At 44.3% G+C, this 20,917-nt stretch overlaps 2 protein-coding genes across 4 annotated transcripts; one reads left to right on the top strand and one right to left on the bottom strand.

The window, feature by feature from the left end:
* The first annotated feature begins 100 nt into the window (after positions 1-100).
* Positions 101-8,935, top strand: VDAC3 (voltage dependent anion channel 3). Of its 3 annotated transcripts, none has more exons than XM_072357231.1 (9): positions 101-196; positions 849-920; positions 1,453-1,502; positions 4,138-4,290; positions 4,875-4,927; positions 6,070-6,297; positions 7,106-7,256; positions 7,926-7,983; positions 8,208-8,935. In XM_072357231.1, exons 1-9 carry the CDS (start codon positions 145-147, stop codon positions 8,297-8,299), a joined length of 909 nt encoding a protein of 302 aa, XP_072213332.1. In that variant the 5' UTR covers positions 101-144; the 3' UTR covers positions 8,300-8,935. The 3 variants fall into 3 exon arrangements, with proteins under 3 accessions (XP_072213332.1, XP_072213333.1, XP_072213334.1); XM_072357232.1 differs by lacking the exon at positions 101-196 and adding an exon at positions 285-327; XM_072357233.1 differs by lacking the exon at positions 101-196 and adding an exon at positions 694-768.
* Positions 8,936-9,082: 147 nt separating this feature from the next.
* Positions 9,083-20,917, bottom strand: IKBKB (inhibitor of nuclear factor kappa B kinase subunit beta). The gene is made up of 21 exons (XM_072357225.1): positions 20,756-20,917; positions 20,587-20,681; positions 19,925-20,042; positions 18,763-18,832; positions 17,515-17,603; positions 17,181-17,270; positions 16,679-16,803; positions 16,244-16,351; positions 15,824-15,953; positions 15,211-15,393; positions 14,915-15,029; positions 14,447-14,570; positions 14,052-14,203; positions 13,883-13,944; positions 12,412-12,521; positions 12,130-12,179; positions 11,499-11,598; positions 11,180-11,327; positions 10,860-10,987; positions 10,097-10,187; positions 9,083-9,534 (listed from the first exon to the last, which is right to left on the bottom strand). Exons 1-21 carry the CDS (start codon positions 20,858-20,860, stop codon positions 9,466-9,468), a joined length of 2,262 nt encoding a protein of 753 aa, XP_072213326.1. The 5' UTR covers positions 20,861-20,917; the 3' UTR covers positions 9,083-9,465.

The raw sequence follows: 20,917 nt of genomic DNA on the forward strand, positions 1-20,917 counted from the left end.
GAGCGCAGCGCCAACCCGCCCGGCTGGGGAAGCGGCGCTACGCATGCGGAGAAAAGCCGGGGTTCTACGCGTGCGTAGCCCATCGCCGCTCTACGCATGCGGATCTAGCCAGGTCTCCACGCGTGCGCATCCCGCTCGCTACGCATGCGCACGCAGCAGCGCTTCGGCTGCCGCCCGCAGAGCGTTCCGCAGCGCGGTACGGCCGGCAGGTCGCGGTGGGGCTGTGCGGGGCTGTGCGGGGCTGGCAGGGCTGCGTTCCTGTGTTCCCGGCCTCCCCCCCTGCCCTGCGGCGGGACCGGTCCGGAGCCGGCGACGTTGCGGCCGATGGTGCCGTGGTTCGGTTGGGGCGGGAAGCGCGGAGCTGTGGTGTCGGTCGGAGGGGACGCTGTGAGGGCGCGGCCGGCGGCGGCCCGTCCATAACGGGTGTCTTTCATCGCTGTAGCGACTCCCATTTCAATGGGTCCCTCCGGTTTTGACGGTTTAAGCAGCGGCTGCGTTTAGTATTTGTCTTATTACATCAGAGCACGAAGCTGCAGGCACGCCCGCTTGCTGTCGATCCTCCAGGCCCATGTTGTGTCTGTAGATGAATTTCCTATAGGAGAAGAGTCTCCACGCTTCTTTCTTTGTCTTGTTTTCTAAGCTGGGCTTGCTGGTGTGGAATTCCTTTAAGGCTGTAAAAGGATGCTGCTGGATGTATGTGCACAGCTTAGAAATGGTCCGGCTTGTGGCTCCTTATCAGTGAAGCACACAGAGGGCACCTGCTGATAGGTGCCTATAAATGCTTTGGACGTAGGTTAGATTTTGTGCTGTTTAAATTTGAGATTTTTGGAGCTTCCTTTATGTTTCAGATCCAATGGCTGTTCCACCGTCATACAGTGACTTGGGAAAGGCTGCCAGGGATGTATTCAATAAGGGTTATGGTAAGTAACGTGACTGAGCTTCGATGTGCCTCTTTTGTCTTTGGCAACTTGAGAACCACAACAAAGTCATTCCTATTTCAGATCATTTCTATTTCAGAGTTCCGTTTGATTCCTTACGATGGGAATTGTACAGAGAGATGGGGAGAATTTTCCTCTTAGAGAGGAGGAAAATTCCTCCCTTGGAACCAGAGGTTTGAAAGTGGATTTTGTTAGAGGAAATGGTAACAGTATTGATTGGTCCCAAGGTAGCAGAGATACCAAATGATGGCTGGCTGTTAAGCCTGGCCAGAAATGTGTATCCTAAGACATTTATTGGTAAATTCTGGCCGTTACAACCAGAAATTATGAGCCCAGCCACTCTGAATTGTCATAACTCCTTTGATCATTCATCAGTAATAGCAACATCTGTTGAAATATGAAAATAGGCTGTTTCTAGACAGTGCTCTCCATTTATTGCACTTTGGTTGTGTAGCAAATAAGTCTTGCTTGTATATTGCAGTGAAATAGATGTTATATGCTGTTCTGTTTTCAGGGTTTGGGATGGTCAAGTTGGAGTTGAAGACCAAGTCTTCAAGTGGGGTGGTAAGTACTGGGGGCTTTTACCATCCCCAGCAAGGACAAAAGGCTCCTGAATTGGTGGCAAGAACCTGCCAGCACATGTTGATTCAATCTTCTTCTTATTTGAGGATAACTGTCCCCAGTTTGTTTCTACAGTGGGATGTGGAATTGATGTAGTGGTACTTCTTTCCCTTTGGTGCACGCAGATTGCTACAGAATGGCAGAATTATAGGGACGTCAGGAGATCATTCAGTGCAACCCCCTGCTAAAGGAGGTTGCAGACAAAGAAGGTTGCAGATGGAAGCATCCAGGCAGGTTTTGAATATCATCAGCAGCCTGACATGGGTGGCAACACTCCTCAAGGCAGGAGGTTTGGAAATGGATGGCCTTTAAGGCGCCTTCTTGCCCAAGTCATTCTGTGGTTCTGTGATTTCACAGTAAAGCTGGCAAACCAAGAAATTGCTTTCCTAACTTTGGTTTTACCAACAGGCATACATCACACAGCTAATTATTATAGTGAGTCTCAACTCTTGAGTGCCAGCTCTTATTGCTGCTCTCCAATTGACAGGCTTATGCTGCTTTTCATCTGCTTTTAACCATATTTGCTTTAGCCTCCCTCCTTCTCTTGCATTCTTATCACACAAATGGTGCAAGTCACTTTCATTTCTTTGGTATTATTTCACTTGAGCTTTTGATGGATTACTTGCATCATGCACCCAGCAGATGAGGCCAAGGATCTACAACTGCTGTTAGTTGCTGACATCTCTGAATATTTATAGTTTTCCTGCCACAAAGTTATGATTCCCAGATAAATCAGTAATGGTTCCTTACACTCTGTACATGATGCCAACTATATGAAGTTTTTAAAATGGGTTTTTCCTTCTCCATGCAAATTTCGTGTTGGATCCTTTTCAGCTGGTAAGAATAGTGACTATTTTGGCATGTTGGCTTTTGGTTCTTTTGATGCTGACATTTTTGTGGTGCTTACAGTTCATCTGCCTGCTGGCTTTGAGTAGTGCAATCTGTGTCATGAAGTTTGCCTTGTGTCCATAGCGCTTAACCTTCTGTATGATGCATGCATGTGAAGTCATTTGTGATCTCTGGTTATATGAGATAAGAGCACTGTAAAAACATCAGGAGGAAATCTAGATAGATACGGTACCGGTATGTTTGCTGCTAAAGGTTTTATGCTCAGTGGTGTTACTGGCGAGCATTCCACTGCCGAATGGGGTTTTGAGGATTGAGAAGAGGTTGGGTACAAAGTGTGGAATCTAATTCATACTTGGGTGTTAACATTATCTCCATTTCAATACATAAATGTTTTGTTGGGTGTGGACAGTGCCATTGTTGTTTTGTTGGTTATAACTGTTTCACTGATTACGGCTGTTTGTAATCTGTGACATGTGGTAAGTGCATCATGTTCTTGAGGAAATGGTCATTGTGAACTGAAAGGTCAATGAGAAGCTGAGCTCGCCTGCTGAGTCAGACTGGAATGGGATACAAAGCCAGAATGAGTTTGGTTTTCAGCTACAGATAATCCAGTTAATGTTTCTGCGTGAAATGGCCTGAGAAGACTGGTTCAGAAAGTTGTGTTGATGGCAGTAGGCGCTGACTGTGTGCTTTCTGCTTTCAGAAACAGATTCAGTTGTGGGAGCTGGTTGTCCTTTATATGTTTAAAAAAAAACTATCACAACCTTCCTTTTGCTTGATCTGAGAATCAAATTGATGCAGATTCAGTGTCTTCACACTGAGTTTGTGGAAGTGATATTGGAATGGTTTGTAGTGAATTGATCTTGAAGGACAGTCGTGCATCCTGACTTATGTCCTGTATTTTCACAAGGTGGCCAGATACGCCATAAAATTGCTGTGCTGTTGTAGCAGTGCATTAGCTTGAGTATATGTCATCTTTTCTTCATGGTGTGCTAGGAATGTACGCTCATATGGCTGTATGCTGGCTTACTGCCTTGGACTTACTGCAAAAATAGGCCTGCTCTTTGCTTTATGCTGTGTACGTGAAACACTAAGCAGGCTATCTTAAAGTTATTCTCAGAAGAAATGTATTACTGAGATTTCATGGCCCTTAACAAGAAGCTCTGATATGTTAGGAGCTGCTCAAATAGCATAGGACAGGGTGTTTAAAAACAGCATGGAGAATGTGATGAAGAAAAATCAAAGGATCCAAGCAGCTTTCTATTTCAGATGAATATCTTCTTGTACGTGGCTAAGGGGCACTGAATCTATGTGAAATCTAGAACAAGCTGAAGAATGTTGGAATAACAATTGCAGCTTTGGAACAGTAAAAGACAGCAAAGGTTTTCTGTTTTTTAGTGGGGAGCCGAGGGGGAATGTTGGTGAGTAACTCAGGAAAAAAATGTGACAAAAGATCAAGGAGGGGGACAGGGGAATGAGATGCCATGGCTTTGTGTATTAGGGCCTAAGAAAGCTCCAGGGCTATACCAGCACATCTTAGTAAAGGATATATTCAGAACAGAGATGCTAAAAGAAGTGTGCATTTTGAGATGCAAAAATGACTATTTTACTTGTGGATAGGGAGGAGTGTTCTGCTGAAAGGCCTGAAGTCAGTGAGTGTTTGCGTGCTTGCGTTTGACAAGTGGACAAAGTATCCAGAGTGATGAAACTCATGTTGTCCTCTTGGCAGGAATTTACTGCAGGTGGCTCTTCCAGTACAGACACAGGCAAGGCTTTGGGTAATCTAGAAACCAAGTACAAGATCAAAGACTATGGACTCACGTTCATTCAGAAGTGGAACACAGACAACACTTTGGGAACAGAAGTTTCCATAGAGGATCAGGTAAGAGGAAGTCAATACTCTGAAAATGTTTCTGCAGTTGGTATGAGAAAGTAGTAGTGAGTGGAACAGGAGGCACTGAAACAAAACTACCTGAGGTACTTATGCTACATTTTAATGTTTTAATGCAGAAAGCTGTAAGTTTGCCTTCAGACTGAACATGTTTTGTGAGATTGAAGAGCAAGATGAGCGTTTACAGCTTGGGGTTGCTTAAGCAAATGGTTTCTAAGTACCACTATTAAAATAAGTGACTCCTTTCCTAAGTTAGCAGCTTTATGTTTTTTACAAAGTGCCTGCAGCGTTAAGTAGCAGTGCCAAAGGTAACAGAAGCTCTGTGGTGCCCTACACTGTGTATGTCCATCTCCCTTTGTAGTTAGGAGTTTGTACTTTAACCAGTACTTTAAAATGGAAAATGCTGATCAGCTCAGAATGAGGCCTGACAGCTCTTAGCATACAGATTTCATTGTAAAACCAGGTGAGATTTGCCCTTCATGTTGTGTCATCTCCTAAGACCTGAAGTAGCGTCATAGGACCAGAAACCACGTTTCGACAGAGCTGTAAGCAGACTTCTCTGTTTTTCTTAACAGCTGGCTGAAGGATTGAAGGTTGCTCTTGACACTACGTTTGTACCAAACACGGGGTAAATATTTTCTATTACTTTAACCTGGGAAGCCCTAGAATTGTCTCTACCTTTTGATTAGAAGTCCTTGTATGATTCTTTGTGATGGTGTTTGTGGTCCATCTGCTGTCCACTCGGTGCCTTAGGAACACGGGGCAAAGTACTGTTTTTCCTAAAGCTTGTGGGCGTATGGCTCTGCACAACTGAATGAGGAAGGAGAATGATATATTATGATAAGCAGTGCAATAGCATCTTTTTGCCTTCTATTATTATTGATTTCTTTTGGTTAACAGTAGAGCAGAGGAGAGGTGTATATACAGGTGTGTATGTCTGCAGATGAAGCCTGAGACTGCTTTGTAAATAATTACTGGTATTTGTCTATTGTTGGAGTCAGCATAACAAAACAGTTGGTGTTGAAGGTATTAATTAAATATAAGGAAATAGAGTTAAAAAATGAGCTCCTGGGTCTTAAGTTTGACTGATGGGCAGCACGGCATCCCGCTGTGTCTTCAGTAAGAAACATAAACAAGGTTGGGGAGAGGATGGGGGAGGTGATATGTTATTGTTTTGCAGTTTTGTTAACTATGAAGTGATAGCAAGATGAGCAGAAGGACACATTGAGAGAAAGACACGTGCTTCTCCAGAAGGCTGACCAAGTAGGCGATGCATGGAAGATGAGGAAATGTGTTTTTGGTAGAGGATTGGTATCCTGCAGTGGAGAAGGAAGGAGAGCAGGCACTGCACGTGGAAGAATGGTGGAGGGAAGCAACCAGGTTAGAACCATGGGAGATAAATGAATAGCCAAAGACAATCAAAGACAGCAAGGCCAGATATCACTGTGAGATGTCACAGATGGTGCTGAAAGAAACGGATGATACCATGGAACACTGTGCTTGCTTGTGATGAACAAGATTTGAAAACTGATGGTTTCTGGGAAATTAAAAAAAAAAAAAAGAATCCCTTAATTATTTTCTGTAAACTAGTTGATGATTTTAAGTATCTTGAGATGGTGAAAGAAGCACGACCAAAATACATAGATTAGTGATACCTGGTTGAGTAGGCATTACCTTCATTTAATTAACTAGCCTTAAGGGATGTGCATATGGCACTGGAACTAATTCTGTTATACGCCACCAGGAATAAAATGGCATGTTTCTCTTCAGGAAGAAGAGTGGAAAATTGAAGACTTCCTACAAAAGAGAATATGTAAATCTAGGCTGCAATATAGACATTGATCTCTCTGGACCAACCATTTATGGCTGGGCAGTGCTGGGTTATGAAGGCTGGCTTGCTGGCTATCAGATGGCTTTTGATACAGCCAAATCTAAGCTTTCACAAAACAACTTTGCCTTGGGATATAAGGCAGGAGACTTTCAGCTGCACACTAACGTGTAAGTATGGATTTACCCTTGGAAAAACATTCTTGGGGAAACCAAACTGATCAGTAGTGAGAAAGGGGTAGGATGGAGGAGGATGCTGATTTGTCGCAAAATAATTCACATTTGGCGACTCCATCTTCAGTACAATTACAGCAGAGAGCCAACTTTTCAACTTTCGACTGTGATTCAGGGTAATTTTATTTCTGTCTGCACAGAATAGTAGTAAAAAGGCACTTTAAACTGTTAACTTAAAATGAAACCTGTAAGCTGCAATTTCTGTATTGGCAGTAAGAGTCTTCAGTTAAGCTGTAATGCCCTTCCCCTTCTGAGAAGAAAACCTGTGTCTCAGATACAGCCAAGGTGGAAGTAGGAGGTGTCTGCTGCATCGTACTTGAGTGTTTCCAGCTATCACCTCACTGCAGTTCTAGCCTTGGCACTCAGCTGATCTTTGAATGCAGCAATAAAAACTGCAGTGCAACAGCACTGCTTTTGGTCTCACCATTCCCACAGCTGCCTTTGTCCCTTTATGCATTATCACAGGCTTTTCTTTAAGACAAACAAGGTATTTTTATGAGAATTTCAAACCTTGTGTCTTGACTGTTGGAAAATCTCCATCTATTACATTCGGTATTCATGCTTTCAATAACATCAGAAGGTGGCTGTGAGTTCCAGCGAGGAAGTAGACAACCATGGGTCCATGGAATGCTCAGTTCATTTTGAGATAATGATCACACAGCTTGGGGAAAAAAAGGGCTAATCTCAAGAGCTGCTGTTTGCTCAACGAGGCAAATCTTTATGTGCTTACATTTCTTACGAACAGGAACGATGGCACAGAGTTTGGTGGGTCTATTTATCAGAAGGTTAACGACAAGGTTGAGACATCAGTCAATCTTGCATGGACTGCTGGCAGTAACAACACGCGTTTCGGTATTGCTGCTAAGTACCAACTGGATGAGAAGACTTCCATTGTGGTAAGGATTTTTCTAAAGGAGGAACTATTCCAAGTTCTGTTAAATGCTCAAAATCAGTGGTGTGGAATAGTTGCTTCAGCTACTTCCCAAGAAATGACAGTAGACAGCAAACTTCTGTTGTGTTCAGATTTCAGCTAGGAAACTACAGGTGCTGATATTTACACCTGTAAAGTCTTGCAGGAATGCCAGGGCCTGGAGAGAGAAACTGAAGGGGGAAGTTGAGCACTGGGAAGAGATGTCCCAGAGAGAAAGCATGCCCACCAGCAAAAAGTAACTGAACGCATGGTAATACTAAGCACTTTGTTAAGTAATTCCACAATAATTCAGTTAGAATTAAAAATATGAACAGCTCAGAAGTCAGTTTAAAAACAGTTTCCGTATTCATACATTTGTTGTTTGCTCATTTATATATTAAAAATGAGGTTACCACTTTTATATAACCTTTACATATATCACCATTTAAAGATCAGAGCTGTACTCACGCCTGTTAGTTTGAATTCAAGGAGTGTAGTCTAACCGACCAGAAAGGTGTGTGAAGGAAGACTGCAATGTGCCACTGCTAGGGGTTAGTCTACAAGGAACTGGACCAATTAACATGTAAGCTGCCTTCCTGGAGTACCAGGATGATTGTCTGAATATTTACATATTGGTGTCATTTCTTTCCTGCAGGCCAAAGTAAATAATGCCAGCCTGATTGGGATTGGTTACACTCTTGCTCTTCGACCTGGTACGTAAGTTCAACTGGTAGCATTTTGTGTTACCTTAATATTATCTCTGGAGTAGAAAAGATAGATAAAAAACAAAAATTACCTAGAAATCTTACACAGATTCATAGGAATAAATAGGCACCTAAGTTCCTATAGCAACTGAGACACATCAGTGAACCTCAGATACTGGGAGGGGGATGGACACTATAAGGGAAGATCAGGATCTCATTACTTGCTTTTGTAGGTGTAAAGCTGACCCTCTCAGGCTTGATTGATGGCAAGAATTTCAGTGCTGGAGGTCACAAAGTTGGGCTAGGATTTGAGCTGGAAGCCTAATGCAATTTTAAGTAAATCTCTGGGTGGTGCTCTGGAAGATGAAGGTGAAGTGAACCCAGTGTGCTTTGGCCTTAACATCACACTAAAGTCTCAAGAAGTGCGAACTTTCTGCTTCTTCCAAAGTATGCTTTTAACGCAACACTGAAGTCCAGAGAGTACAAGCACCTCTAAAAGAAGATACTTGAAGGCATGTATGGAAGCTCTGATGTTTGTGCCACGTTTCACTTGTTTATCATATTCTACATGGGTTCTTAAAAGGAGAAGAATATTCCACCTCTTCCCCTTATTGTACTGTATGCTGCATGTCCTGTATTTCACTCCCTTTTATAAAAGGTGGTCTGTGCTGTTGTGCAAAATTTCCTTTTATGTCAGATTGAAATAAACCGATCACAGCTGGAAGAGCAAAAACCCGATTCCATCTTCATTCAGGTATTTACATACATGGATCACATTCACCACTGAGCCTCTCACTGTTCTAGGCTAAGAACTGCCTTCCCTCATAGGAGAAGTGCTGCAGTGCTTTCAAATTGTAACTGGAAAAAGCATTTATCTAACACTTTGCTTTTCTGTGCTCTTTAAGTTAACATCTTTACCTCACATTTAAGAGGCCTATACAGTAAAATCAGCTTTCTCATTAAAGTGTTTTGAGTATGTTAAAAAAAGAACAAACAAAAAGTTCACACTTTAGGTAATTTCGTTCCCATACAGGAAACAAGTATTAAGTAATTGTAACTGTTAACATTTAAGAAAAAAAGTGCAAATCAGCAAAGCTAAGAAAATGTGTTCACAGTTCAGGTGTATTAGGAAGGTGTCATATACCAGTGACAGTGCAAGCTGACTGCATGCATTGTCCGTTTGTCATCGGAAAGCCTGAAAAGTAGAAGAACCACATGTGGTGCCTAAAGGAAGAAACATCACGTTGTACAGTAAGAATGTCTGCTGTCTTAAGGCACCGTTAAGAACGTTTTCCAAGCAGTTAGGACAGGCATTTCCTACTGCGTCTTTCAGAAATAAAAGTATCTGAGATGTGGATACCAGAAGCTGTGCCACGTATCTCACACAAGCAGTAGGCAACAGTGAAAAGAGGCACTTCCCCTTCTAGAAGCAGCAGATGATCACAGTTGGCTTACTCAGGTAGCACGTCCTTAGAGGCAGTTGAGGTGATTTTACATGTGGGTTTGTTCTGGACTGCTTCTTTCTTCTACCTGAAGCTGAAGCCAGCTCCAGTCAAGAGCCTGCAGTACGAACAGTTGGAAATACAAAGTTCAGTGCTAGCTTGTATTTGAGACTGCAAAGAAGAAAAACTACTGCAAACAACTTGGTCAATATAGTTTCACGATGAACGATATCATTTATTTAAATGAAAAAAGCACAACCTTAAACTATTTCCTTCGATACTTTACTTGCAAGTCAGTACTCTACTGCAGTAATTACGCATCCCTGCACAACAGTGCATGGCCACCACAGATCCATCCCAATTGCAAAACTGCAGTTTTGCAGTATTTTTGTACTACACTCCCCCACCTGCTCCTGCCGTTCCAAGAAAGGCAAGTCTGAGTATCCCAGATGCCTTATGGTGTGGCACAAAGTGACTTAGAGCCCAAAGACGTGGCACCCACTCTCAACAAGCAGGGAATGTGCCAGCAGTTCAAATGGGAGACCAAGTGGTTTCATTTCACACAACTCCATGTTTCTGTCAACCATTTCACTTATTGAGAAGGCAATGGTACACAACTAGAAATTTTAAGCAGTAAGCTTCCCAAGTCCACACTTGTACAAGAATATCGAGCATTTTACCATAAAGCTCTGCTCCTGATCCTTCATTGTCTCATGCATCACATTTTCTAGTTGGCTGCACAGTTTCTGCGATTCCAGCAGTAGCTCCTCGCTGAAAGATGAGTGTGTTTGACAGTTATTTTCCATGGAAGTTCCTCTAGGAAATCCTTTGCAAAGGTGCGCTGCACAGCACTGAGGAGTATTAGCCTTTAGCAATCAGCTTATAAACTTGCTTTGCAACAGGGGAAGTCAGTGGCATCCCCAGATTTACTGGCATGGGAGAAGAGGAAGCACGTTCAAAGTGGAATTGGGTTCTTATATTGGAGCCACTGTCACCAGAGAAAACATTTGAGAGCAGCCTATAAACTAGAGCATGAAGCAACACACAAACAAACAAGCTAAGGTCTCATTTTAACTAGTGACCCCATTGCTTTAACCAAGCCAGAAATGCAAGTGCTTGGTAGATAATCTTTCATGACAGCCCTGCTATCATTCATTACCTTCCACAATAACGCAATTCCTGCTGTCAGTATGCTGCAAGTAAGCCCAACAAGTGCAGATAAAACAAGCCTGATTTATTGAAGTGGGGGGCATGAAGCTAACTATTATTTCCAGTTGTTCATAAGAAATATTCACAAGCCCCAGAAGAAACAAGCAAACAACCACCAGGCATTGGGTAGATAAGACACTGGGAACTGAACACTAAGCATGGAACGTAAGAAAGCTTCTGTATCAGTTTACAGTGCTGACACTTGCAGTAACGGAACTCCAGCCTTCACCTCACCTTTTCCTGACAGATTCTGGTACAGCGTAGGTTCCAGAAGGGACCTGCAGCAGCAGCTGACCAGGGCTATTAAGACGTGATGTGCTCATGCTCTCTGGGCTACCACTAACAGGACCACGTACTTTACTCTGAAAAGACAGCAGATTCAAATTGCAATTCTTTCCACTTATTTCCAATAGCTGCCAACACAAGACAGCCTAGAAATCATCTTTAATCCTAACTCAGGGTAATGAGGATAAACAACCATAGGATGTACTAAACTTATTATTTCAGTAACTTGGGTCTGCTGCTACCTTAACAACAGTTCTGATTTTACTTACACAAGCAATTTTCAGTAAGTTCCACAGTTCTTTCTGTCGTTTCTCCTGAAGCCTTACAACTGTTTCTTCATCTTCATTCATCAGATTCATCACTTTCTCCACTCTGGGGAACAATTCTAATGCCTTCTGCTTGCAAACTACAGTTTTACTTTACAAAAAGAAATTAATAATCGTTAATTAGATCACACATCGTCAATTGCAGCAGGGAAAGTTTCTTAACCCCTATAACACAGGTAAACCTGTTTCTTATACTGCCAGAACCAAACCTCTTGCCGAAAATGTTTTCTCAATAGTCAATGAAAGGTAACTAAAATCTCACCTGAGTTGAGCATAAATGACTCGGACTTTTTTTTCAAAGGTCTGGATTGCCTGTAAGAGCAACCGGACAATTTCTTGGCTGTCACCACTTGTCCTCTGATCTGGAATAAGAGTCAGAATATTACACAGAGAAGCAGTCTGTTATTACAGTGAGAAGCTTCTTAGTGGTTTGTTCCCACCTTTTCTTCAATCCTGAAACATCCCAAATATAGAGGACATGCATGTTTGGGTGGGATGAAGTGCACTGTTTTTTAGCCACCAAGAGATGGAAAGCAGAGTTGGTAGGGTGGGTTCACTGCCTTGGGGCTGTACAGCTGTTTAAACAAACAGCCATGTCTTTCATGCTCCCTACACAGAAAATGAAGCGTACGCTTGCAGAAACAGTTTGCTCTGAGAAGAGCCCAGAAGTTCCAAGAAAAGCTCAGAAAATGTCAAGAAAGCAAGGCTGGCCTGGTTTAAAATTGAATCCCTGACTCCCCTCTCCAAAATAGGCAAATCCAGAAGAGTCCACAGTACTGCTAACGTAAGTGCAGGCCTAAAAGGCAGAGAAAGTTTCCTCAATGCAGATTATTCCACCTTCAAAGTTGCAACCCACAGAAAGAAAGCGGAATTTGCCATAAAGTATCTTTTACCTCTTGGCTTCTCTCTCAGTCTCCGGTACAACTCTCTGGCTTGCTCTTCCCTAGAAGAAAGGCACAAAAGATTTCTCTAGGACCTAAAATATGAATGAGTAATTAAAAAACTCAGAGCTCTTATATAACATTCTGCTATTTCAGATCAACAGGTGAGGAGTCAAACTTTTAAGTCCCCCATAATTTAAACTGAAGAGAGCAATTTCATCATCCTGGAGTGAATAAGGGATTACATTTTGCTGGCAACACTCCTACACTGATGTTGAAGACAGCGCAACTTACAAATCCTCCAGTGTTCCTCCTTGTTTACGACCCAGTGGGCTTCTCTGAAGGTCCACAATGTCTGTTTGCAGGGCCATCATTTTCTTTACTAGCTGATCCACATCATCCTCCTGGAAGCAGAGCAGCACATAAGCAATGGGGCAGACACACACTCACTGTGTCAGACACTACTACTCACTGACTCTTCCTTTCTCATTCATATTTCTAAACATGTCAACAAAGAAATAAACAGACTTGGACAAAGATAAGTGTGAACATGAGTGAGTGAATTAACTTCAAATAAATTAGCTCCGTGCTCTGGAATAAAATAGTTTCTGAGCTTTTTTTTTTTTTTTAAAGTTAATAAATTTGGTCTGTGAGGAAGCACTACTGAAGGACCAGGCTTCATAACACACGTGGCACTAGATTCCAGGCTGTGATGCCTCCTCCTTATTTATTCACTACTCCAGATTTCTTCTCTCATCCAACCTGTCATTGTTTCCCCTCCCTCCCCCCCCTCCTTGGCATACAACTGCATCCAGTACTGGCACCCCAAGTTCTGCTTTTCACCAGAACTTGTTCATATGCAGAAGCTGCCACTTGTCAGACAGTCCTTCTGCGGCTCCACATCCTTCAGCTAGAGGAAGACCAAGTGTTGGCACGGAATAAGACTAATCCTTAGCTGGGGTCCTTAGCTGTACTTACAGAGATTACACTGTCTTATGTCTAACCATCAAATCATTTGCTTTACTACTCAGTTTAACCTACTATCCCAAATGCTTCTTTCAGCTATCTTAAAAATCTACCTCCAGGCTTGTTTAGCTGGACCTCTGAGTGCAAAATCTCCTCTCACCTTCTGCAAGATCAGCCTCACTCCCTAAGGCCTTGCAAAAACTGGTGAAAGGAAAAAAAAAAATGCAATGCAAACCAAGGCAACGTGATGTGTGGAGTCAGATGCAGTATGTTTCTATTTAAAGGAGAACAAAGGGGAATATATAACCTCTTTCTTTGCATAAGTGATGAAGATTTAGGATCTCTTGGAAAGAGTCCAGCGGAGGGCCACAAAGATGGTGAAGGGCCTGGAGCATCTCCCCTATGAAGGAAAGGCTAAGTGAACTGGGTCTGTTTAGCCTTGAGAAAAGAAGACTGAGAGGGGACCTGATCCAGGTCTTTAAATATCTGAGGTGTGGGGGGCAAAGTGATCAGGCCAGGCTCTTTTCAGCAGTGTGTAGAGACAGGACAAGGGGAAACAGCCAGAAACGAGCATAGGAAGTTCCACATGAATGCACACAAGAACTTCTTTACAGTGAGGGTGACGGAGCACTGGGACAGGCTGCACAGGGGGGTTGTGGAGTCTCCTTCTCTGGAGATATTCAAGACCCGCCTGGATGCTGAGCTGTGCGACCTGGTGTAGGGAACCTGTTCTGGCAGGGGGGTCGGACACAACAATCTCTGGAGCTCCCTTCCAACCCCTACAATTCTGTGAACGTACCCGACCACAAAGTTCCACAGCTTGCTCCATCTCTTTCCAGGCAAAGAGCAGCTTCTCAGAAGCTACAGGAATGAAAAAAAGAACAATTGCTTTTCTCACACTCACACAGGGAAAGGGAAGACACTGCGTGTGATACAAAAGACCTCCATATGCAAGATACTATACTCACTAATTCCAAATTCAATCTGCTCTTTATACTTCTCAAGATCAATCTGAATGCTTGTTTTGAAGAAATCCAGTTTTGCTTTCAGCTGCTGGGAAAGGGAGGCCATGGAATTCTTCATCTTTGAGAGAGTACTGTTATAACGCAGCAGATTCATCCTGCATGGACAAGAACCTTCTATTACAAATGCAGGCCTCCACTTAGAACAAAAGTAGATACAACAGAGCATAGCAGTGAGCACAAAAACAGCTGTGCTAAAGAACACAGTTCTCAGGTTTTCTCTAGTTGTTAACAGCTCCACTCACGGGCTTCCCCATTCTAACAGGATCCTGCTCCTGTCCTTTTACTTTCACCAGGGAGCAAAGGCAGAAATATGTATTCCAGCAAGACTGCCACCGTACATGGCTGCTCGCTGTCCCTGCTGCAGCCGGTTACAATCCTCTTTCAGCATCCTGATTGTGTGCCAGATCTGACCCCAAACTTTCCGCAGCTGGAAAAAGTGCAGATTCTTCTTTGGATCCTGAACTGGAAACAGAAGAATGGGTGGAGGGAAATCAGTATGAAGCTTAGAAGTAGTATTATCACATGACAAAACAGACTAAAACATTACTCCCTTGAAAGGCATGCAGCCAAGACCCCACCTCTTGCAAACTTTAGAGCTGGCTACCCTCTTTGCAGCTTCCCCAGTATTATTAAATCCTTCCTTCCTTCAGCTATTTTTAAAAGCTGAATAAATGCCACACCAGGCTCTTTTATTGCTTCTCCAGTGCTAATACACAAAATCTCTCTCTGCTCTTTGCCCATGGTACAGACTACAGAATACAGGCAGCCCTCTCAACATGAACATTCGTACTAGAGAAAGTTCTTACGGATGTAGTCAACACTTTCCGGATGAGGTCGCAAGGCAACCTGAGCCTCATAGGCAACTTTCTGATTATCAAAAAGGAAGAGGAGGTCTGTGTCTGCAGCTGCAGCATCGTTCACCTGCAGAAGACAGAAGACCCAACAGTGACCCCTCAAAACCAGCAAACCTCAGTAACACCACAAACAAAATGCTCTTCTTCACCCAAGAGAACATGGCCAGAACAGCAGGGAGTGCTGTACTCCCAAGAGCTGCACTTGCAAATTTGCTGAACAGCCAAGGAAGGGGAATATCCAGACTCACCTTGCTATCAGCTGCATGCTTCTGAGTAAACAATGCAAGACCAGCCTCCTGCAGCAGCTCCTGATCCTGCTCTGGGATTCCTGTATCTGCCTGGATCCTGGCCTTCACGGTTTGCAGGGTCTCTTCCTCTGTCACAGGGTAGGTGTGCACAGTTCCCGTAACCATGTTCAAAACATGCAGTAACTAAAAGGAGATCAGTGTGACATGAGAACGGCTGAAAATGCATAGGTTACGTTTGAGCAGAAATCTCTGGACTGAGACACTGACCACCAATAAATTGTTTCAAAGCACATGCAAAGTTCAAACAGTCACTTTGCAGCTACTTCATAACATTATATGCTCAATACCTCATCCTTCCTCAGCTGGAAAAGAGCTCACGTGCCAATTAACAGCTTTTTCAGCAGAGTCCTTTGCCAGAATGAAGGATCAAGAACACACAGAAGCTACTTGCTACTCCCAGCAAGCTCAATTTCTCCTCCAAAAAGCATGAGGAAAGCACATTCCTAAGTAAGATTCTGTGCTGCTCCACCTCCTAGGCTCACGACTCAGGGCTCTTCTCTCATGGACTAGGTTCAACTGCTCGCTGGGAAAGTGATCCAGGTGCATTGCTCACCTTCAAGTTCAAGATGTCATCCAAAGCTTTGAAACACCCATTGGGCCCATAGACAGGATCAGTACCTCTCTGCCGTGGGTGCCACATTAACATGAGTTGCAGCCATTTCTCCAGTTTCCCAGCCAAAACGCTGAAGGACCAAAGCAAGAATGGGATCAGAAAAGAAAGTGCATCTGCAGTCACCACGTGGCCAAGTCTCTGCAGAAAAACTGATAACCAGTTTTCTTTTCCCAAGTGTAAATGTGCTATTTAGAAGGCAGAAATGGAGACTCATCTACACATCTGATAAGGTGCACAAGCACTGTTTGTGCCAAGCACTCAACTTATTTACAGAAAAGCACAGAAAATGCAATGTGGTCCATTCTGAGTAGGAAGTTCATTTCAGATCACAACAGATCACAACAGATTTCTAGTCCTCACCTGTTTAGATTGTTTGGGCGGGGTAAACAGCTAGAAAATTTGACTTCTCCAGATAAGTCTTCTGAAACAACAATATCCAGCTCACTCTTCTGTCGCACTTTCGTGTGCCTAACGAATTCCAAGGAAGTACAACAGTAAAGTTATCGCTTGTCTTTCCCAGCATGCACGTTAGCAAACTTTTACAGTTCAAACAAAGACACTGCTTTAGTTTCTGCTACTTGCCCTGCAGAAGTCAGTCCCGATTCCAAAGAGAAATCTAAGGAATGCTCAACTTGCTCAAGTAGATCAAACTCCAGTAAAAGAAGTCAATCTCCATAAGGGTACGGAATACAGGGATATTACCCTAAAGAATCAAGGGACCACACCTCTACTTCCCATGGACAGGACAGTGGCACCGCATGCATTCTTTTTATCACCTGGCCCAAGGTCACTCACCATTGTACTGGCTGCCAGTTGGGTAGGAATGGTCTGAAGCCTGTAATGCATTCAAAAGCCAGTGTGCCAAAGCTCCAGTAATCCACTGTAACCGTATACTTCTGCTGTTCCAGCAACTCTGGAGCCTGAGACAGTTTACACACGCAGAAGTCAAAGCCATCCATCTCTCAGTTCTCTCTGTCCCTCAAGAGCTCAATAACATTTGTATCACGTTAATGGCTGTGCTGAAACACTGCCGCTCACGAGCTTTGAGATCTCGCAGAATATTCCTGCTTCTCATAAATACAACACACTGTGTTATCATAGACACTGTAATAATCCATTGGGGGTGGAAGGCAAAAGAGGGGGGAAATGGGGCAGATGTTATGTTTGCCAGCTGCAGCACTCCAAATGCACCCCATACCAAGATGATTACTTCATCCCAGTCCAAACTTGAATTACACTATTAACTTTGTCCCACAGCAACGTGGGAGTTGCCCATCTAGCTGAATACCTTCCTTACCAAGTACTGCAGTGTCCCAACAAAGGATGTGCATAGGCTACCCTGATCCAATTCCTTAGCATATCCCAGGTCAATGATTTTGTGTATTAACTGAAAAACAAAACAAAAGAAGAACACTAGAGGTAAGATTTGCTGCACACGTACAACAGACAAAAACAGCTCAGCTCTTCAAAGATATGCAGGAAGGGTGCTGAATGACACACAGATCTGAGAGAGCTGTTACTCTAGGCTGACTGCTTCTGCATGTTCACCACTGTAACTGCAGCAAGCACGTGCATCTTCTCCACTTACATTTACTTGTCCGTGTAGGCAGAGACACCACGTTACTGCTTACCCTTTGCTCTCCTTGCTGCAGCACGATGTTCTCTGGTTTCAAGTCTCTATGGATGATCCTGTTCTCATGAAGGTACCTGAGAGCAGAGGCTGAGACACAAAGAGCCACTTGCTAAGAATGTGGAAGTACCTAGTATGAGCTTGCAGAAGTTTCACTTCTGGTACAAGCATGGTGTTTGAGTTGAATCTTGTACAAAGGACAAAGTCACTGACTGAAAAATAAAGTTCCAAGTGCAAGAGGAAAAAGTTAATGTCAAGCACATCTGGACACAAATTAGTTCTCTTGGCAGTGACATCTTTAACAGTTACAGTAGATTCCCTTCTCTTCAAGTCATTTTCTGTACCCATTCCCAAGTACTAAAGGTTGAAAAAGAATTGTAACAGCTGGCAGAAGTAAAACACGTCTTCACTGGAGGAATGGCTATACTGAGCTTTTCTTTGCCCGTTTCTTCAACAGTCTTAAATCAGGATCCAAAACCCAAACATCTTATTCTGCTCCATCCACAAAGTGGTGCTTCCCCCATTTCACCTCCAAAATTTTTCAGATTCACAAGAATTTTCCACATTTTCATACAGAGCCACCGCAACCCCAAAACCAGGAAATTCTACCTAAACAAGATAAAAACCTCATCTTTGTATGGGAAATTGGTAATCACAGCCTGAACCTCTGATTAATCAGCTGAGGCAAGTGTTGGGTCAGCTGTGGGATCACAGATGAGAGTGATGTAGCTGTGCTCACGGAAGGGGTGGAGCTCGACTCCACCTCCTCTAGACCTCATGTAAGGGCTGACCCCCACTAAGGCAGCATCTCTTGGAGATCGCCTCAGCGGTTCCCAGCAGACCAAAAACTCCCATATGGGTGAGTTTTTTCCTATAAGTAACCTTTTGGATATTTACTATCATCTTTTCATTATTGTCACCGTACAATCTTGAATAAATACCCTTTATTTTCCACACTCTTGCTCAAAAATAGAATCTACAGTGTCTCTCTTTTTCCTGGATAAAATGAGAAAGTGTGTTGCTGGGAAAAACAAGAAAAACAGAAAGCTGATAGCAGTTCCAGGGTGCTTTTTCCAGGAGGAAGGTGTTGAGAAAAAAAGTAATATAAAAAAAACCTCAAAGGCTCACTCTCTTACAATGTGGGTCAGCAAAGCTTAGAGGCTTGTCAGAAATAGAGCTGTTAAAATCACTGCTGCAGTGATTCTACACTTGTGTAGCTCAGGTTTGTGAAGATATTGCCATCACTTACCAATATCAGACAGTAAGATGAGAATAGCTTCTTCCCGCAAACCACAGCAATTCTCCAGCTGATTCAGGTACTGCAAGAAAACACCAAAATGACAGCTGCTCCATCCTATATCCCATCAAAGGATCACAGCCCCACATATTCTCAAAACACAAGATGTTCAGGCATGAACAATTAAGTTTATTTTTTACCAAAAACATGGAGCTGGGACCTCTCCTAGCAATAATTAGGGCTGCAAGCCTCAGTGCATTCATAGGATGAGAAAGGGTGGGTGGAAAGTCAGTGTTACTGTAACTTTGCTGGGTCCTTCATAAGCATTTCCCCTGGAGCCTGGCAATACCAGCTCCACTGGCAGCTGTAAGTTACAGGTCTCATCTATGGGCAGGTTATAGCAAAGGTTAAAAAAAGCAGTAAGATAAGAACCAGCACTAGGAACTGTATTTTTTTCCTATTACAGACAGGGCCTGCACCTGGAGCTACAATGGCCTTGGACATACAACAAATCCTGTTGCATATCCTTCACACATGCTCTCATCTTCTACGTGCAAAATTGCTGCGTTGTTACTTGCAGACAAATAAAAGTCAAAAGCTTCAGGAAGCACTGAGATTTTCAGAACTTCATCAAGGACCAAAATCCTGTTGGTACCACGTAAAGAATTAGGAAGCATCAGAACATGAAAATATACTTTAAAGAGAAACTTCTAAAAAGAAGCCCCTAGGTTTCAATCCAGCTTTTAACCACTGTCAGCACCTTTCACCATCACCACCTGTCTCAGCTGCAGCTGGGATGGTACTGCTTTCTTCAGAGTGCTGGGCATGATGCTGTGTTTTGGTTCTATAAGAAAACCAATGCTGATAACACACCGTTTATAGTTGCTGCTAAGCAGTACTGCACAGCATCAGGGCCATCCTCAGCAAAGGCCCAAGGTGCTCAGAGGGAACAGGATTAGGACAGCTGACTCCAAAGGATATGAGGGGCTGGCTCTTCTACGCTTATTTGTCATAATAATTATCCCTTTCTCTGACTCAGTAAATAGTTTTTATCTCAACCCACCGAGTCCCACTTTTGTCTTTCAGTTCTCTCCCCAATCAGACTGGGAAGGAGAGGACAGTGAGTGAATGACTGCCACCTCCCAGCTTAAACAGGAGCACCTGGTGACCTCACCTTGCGGAGGTCCCCACCCTGGCAGTACTCCATGGCCAGCAATGGCAAATCATTTGGTGCAAGCTTCTGCATTCCCTCAGGAACATCGCGGGCAGCCACCACATTCGGATGGTTCAACCTGAGAAACAGAAACAAGGCAGATACGCACCACACCAGAACCACACCTGCAGAGCCTCACACAGTCACGGTTGTCACATTAAGTCCTATAAGGCCATTAATGGTTTTAGAAACTGAAAGTCAGCTCTAACGGCCTGCAATGTATCCATCCCTCACAGGCCTACAAACTCATTCCAGATCACACCTTACGCGTGCCACGAACGCACCACAGGTGTGCCATGGAGATACAGGACGAGCTCATCGCTTTGCCGGTCCGGTACCACCCCCAGCAATTGCTCACCAACCCAACACCGCACGGCGCAACCCAGCAGAGCCGCTAAGAGGAAAGCCGGAGACCCGAAGCTCTCAGCAATAACAAAGCCAGACCTTCAGCACGTCCTCGGCCCCTCCGTGCCGGCCCAGCCGCCTCTCCCGCCCGTCCCTCAGCGCAGCCGTTATTATAACGCGCCTCTCAGGGCCGGGCCCGGCAGGGCGGAGGCGTTGGGCTGCGTTGGGCTGCGCTGGGCCCGGCCAGGAGCGCCAGGCCCCGATCCCGCCCGCCTCACCTCTTCATGATCTGTATCTCCAGAGCCCAGCGGTCGCGGTTCCGCGGGCTCAGCTCCTGCCGGCACTGCTTGATGGCCACCTGCTCGCCGGTCTCCTGAGGACACAGCGCGGGGTCGGCTGAGCCGCGGGTCGGGCCGGGCCCGGCGGAGCGGGACGGCCGCCTCCTACCTTGTTGTGCCAGCGGATGACGTTGCCGAAGCCGCCGGTCCCCAGGCGCTCCTTCATCTCCCACGGACCGCAGGTCTGCGCCTGCAGAGCCGGCGGGCGGCTCATGGCTGGGCAGCGCCGCTTCACCTCCGCGGGGCCTGGGCCGTCTCCGCCGGCACTTCC

The sequence above is a fragment of the Excalfactoria chinensis genome, chromosome 25 (genome assembly GCF_039878825.1).
Source record: "Excalfactoria chinensis isolate bCotChi1 chromosome 25, bCotChi1.hap2, whole genome shotgun sequence".
Lineage (NCBI taxonomy): Eukaryota > Metazoa > Chordata > Aves > Galliformes > Phasianidae > Excalfactoria > Excalfactoria chinensis.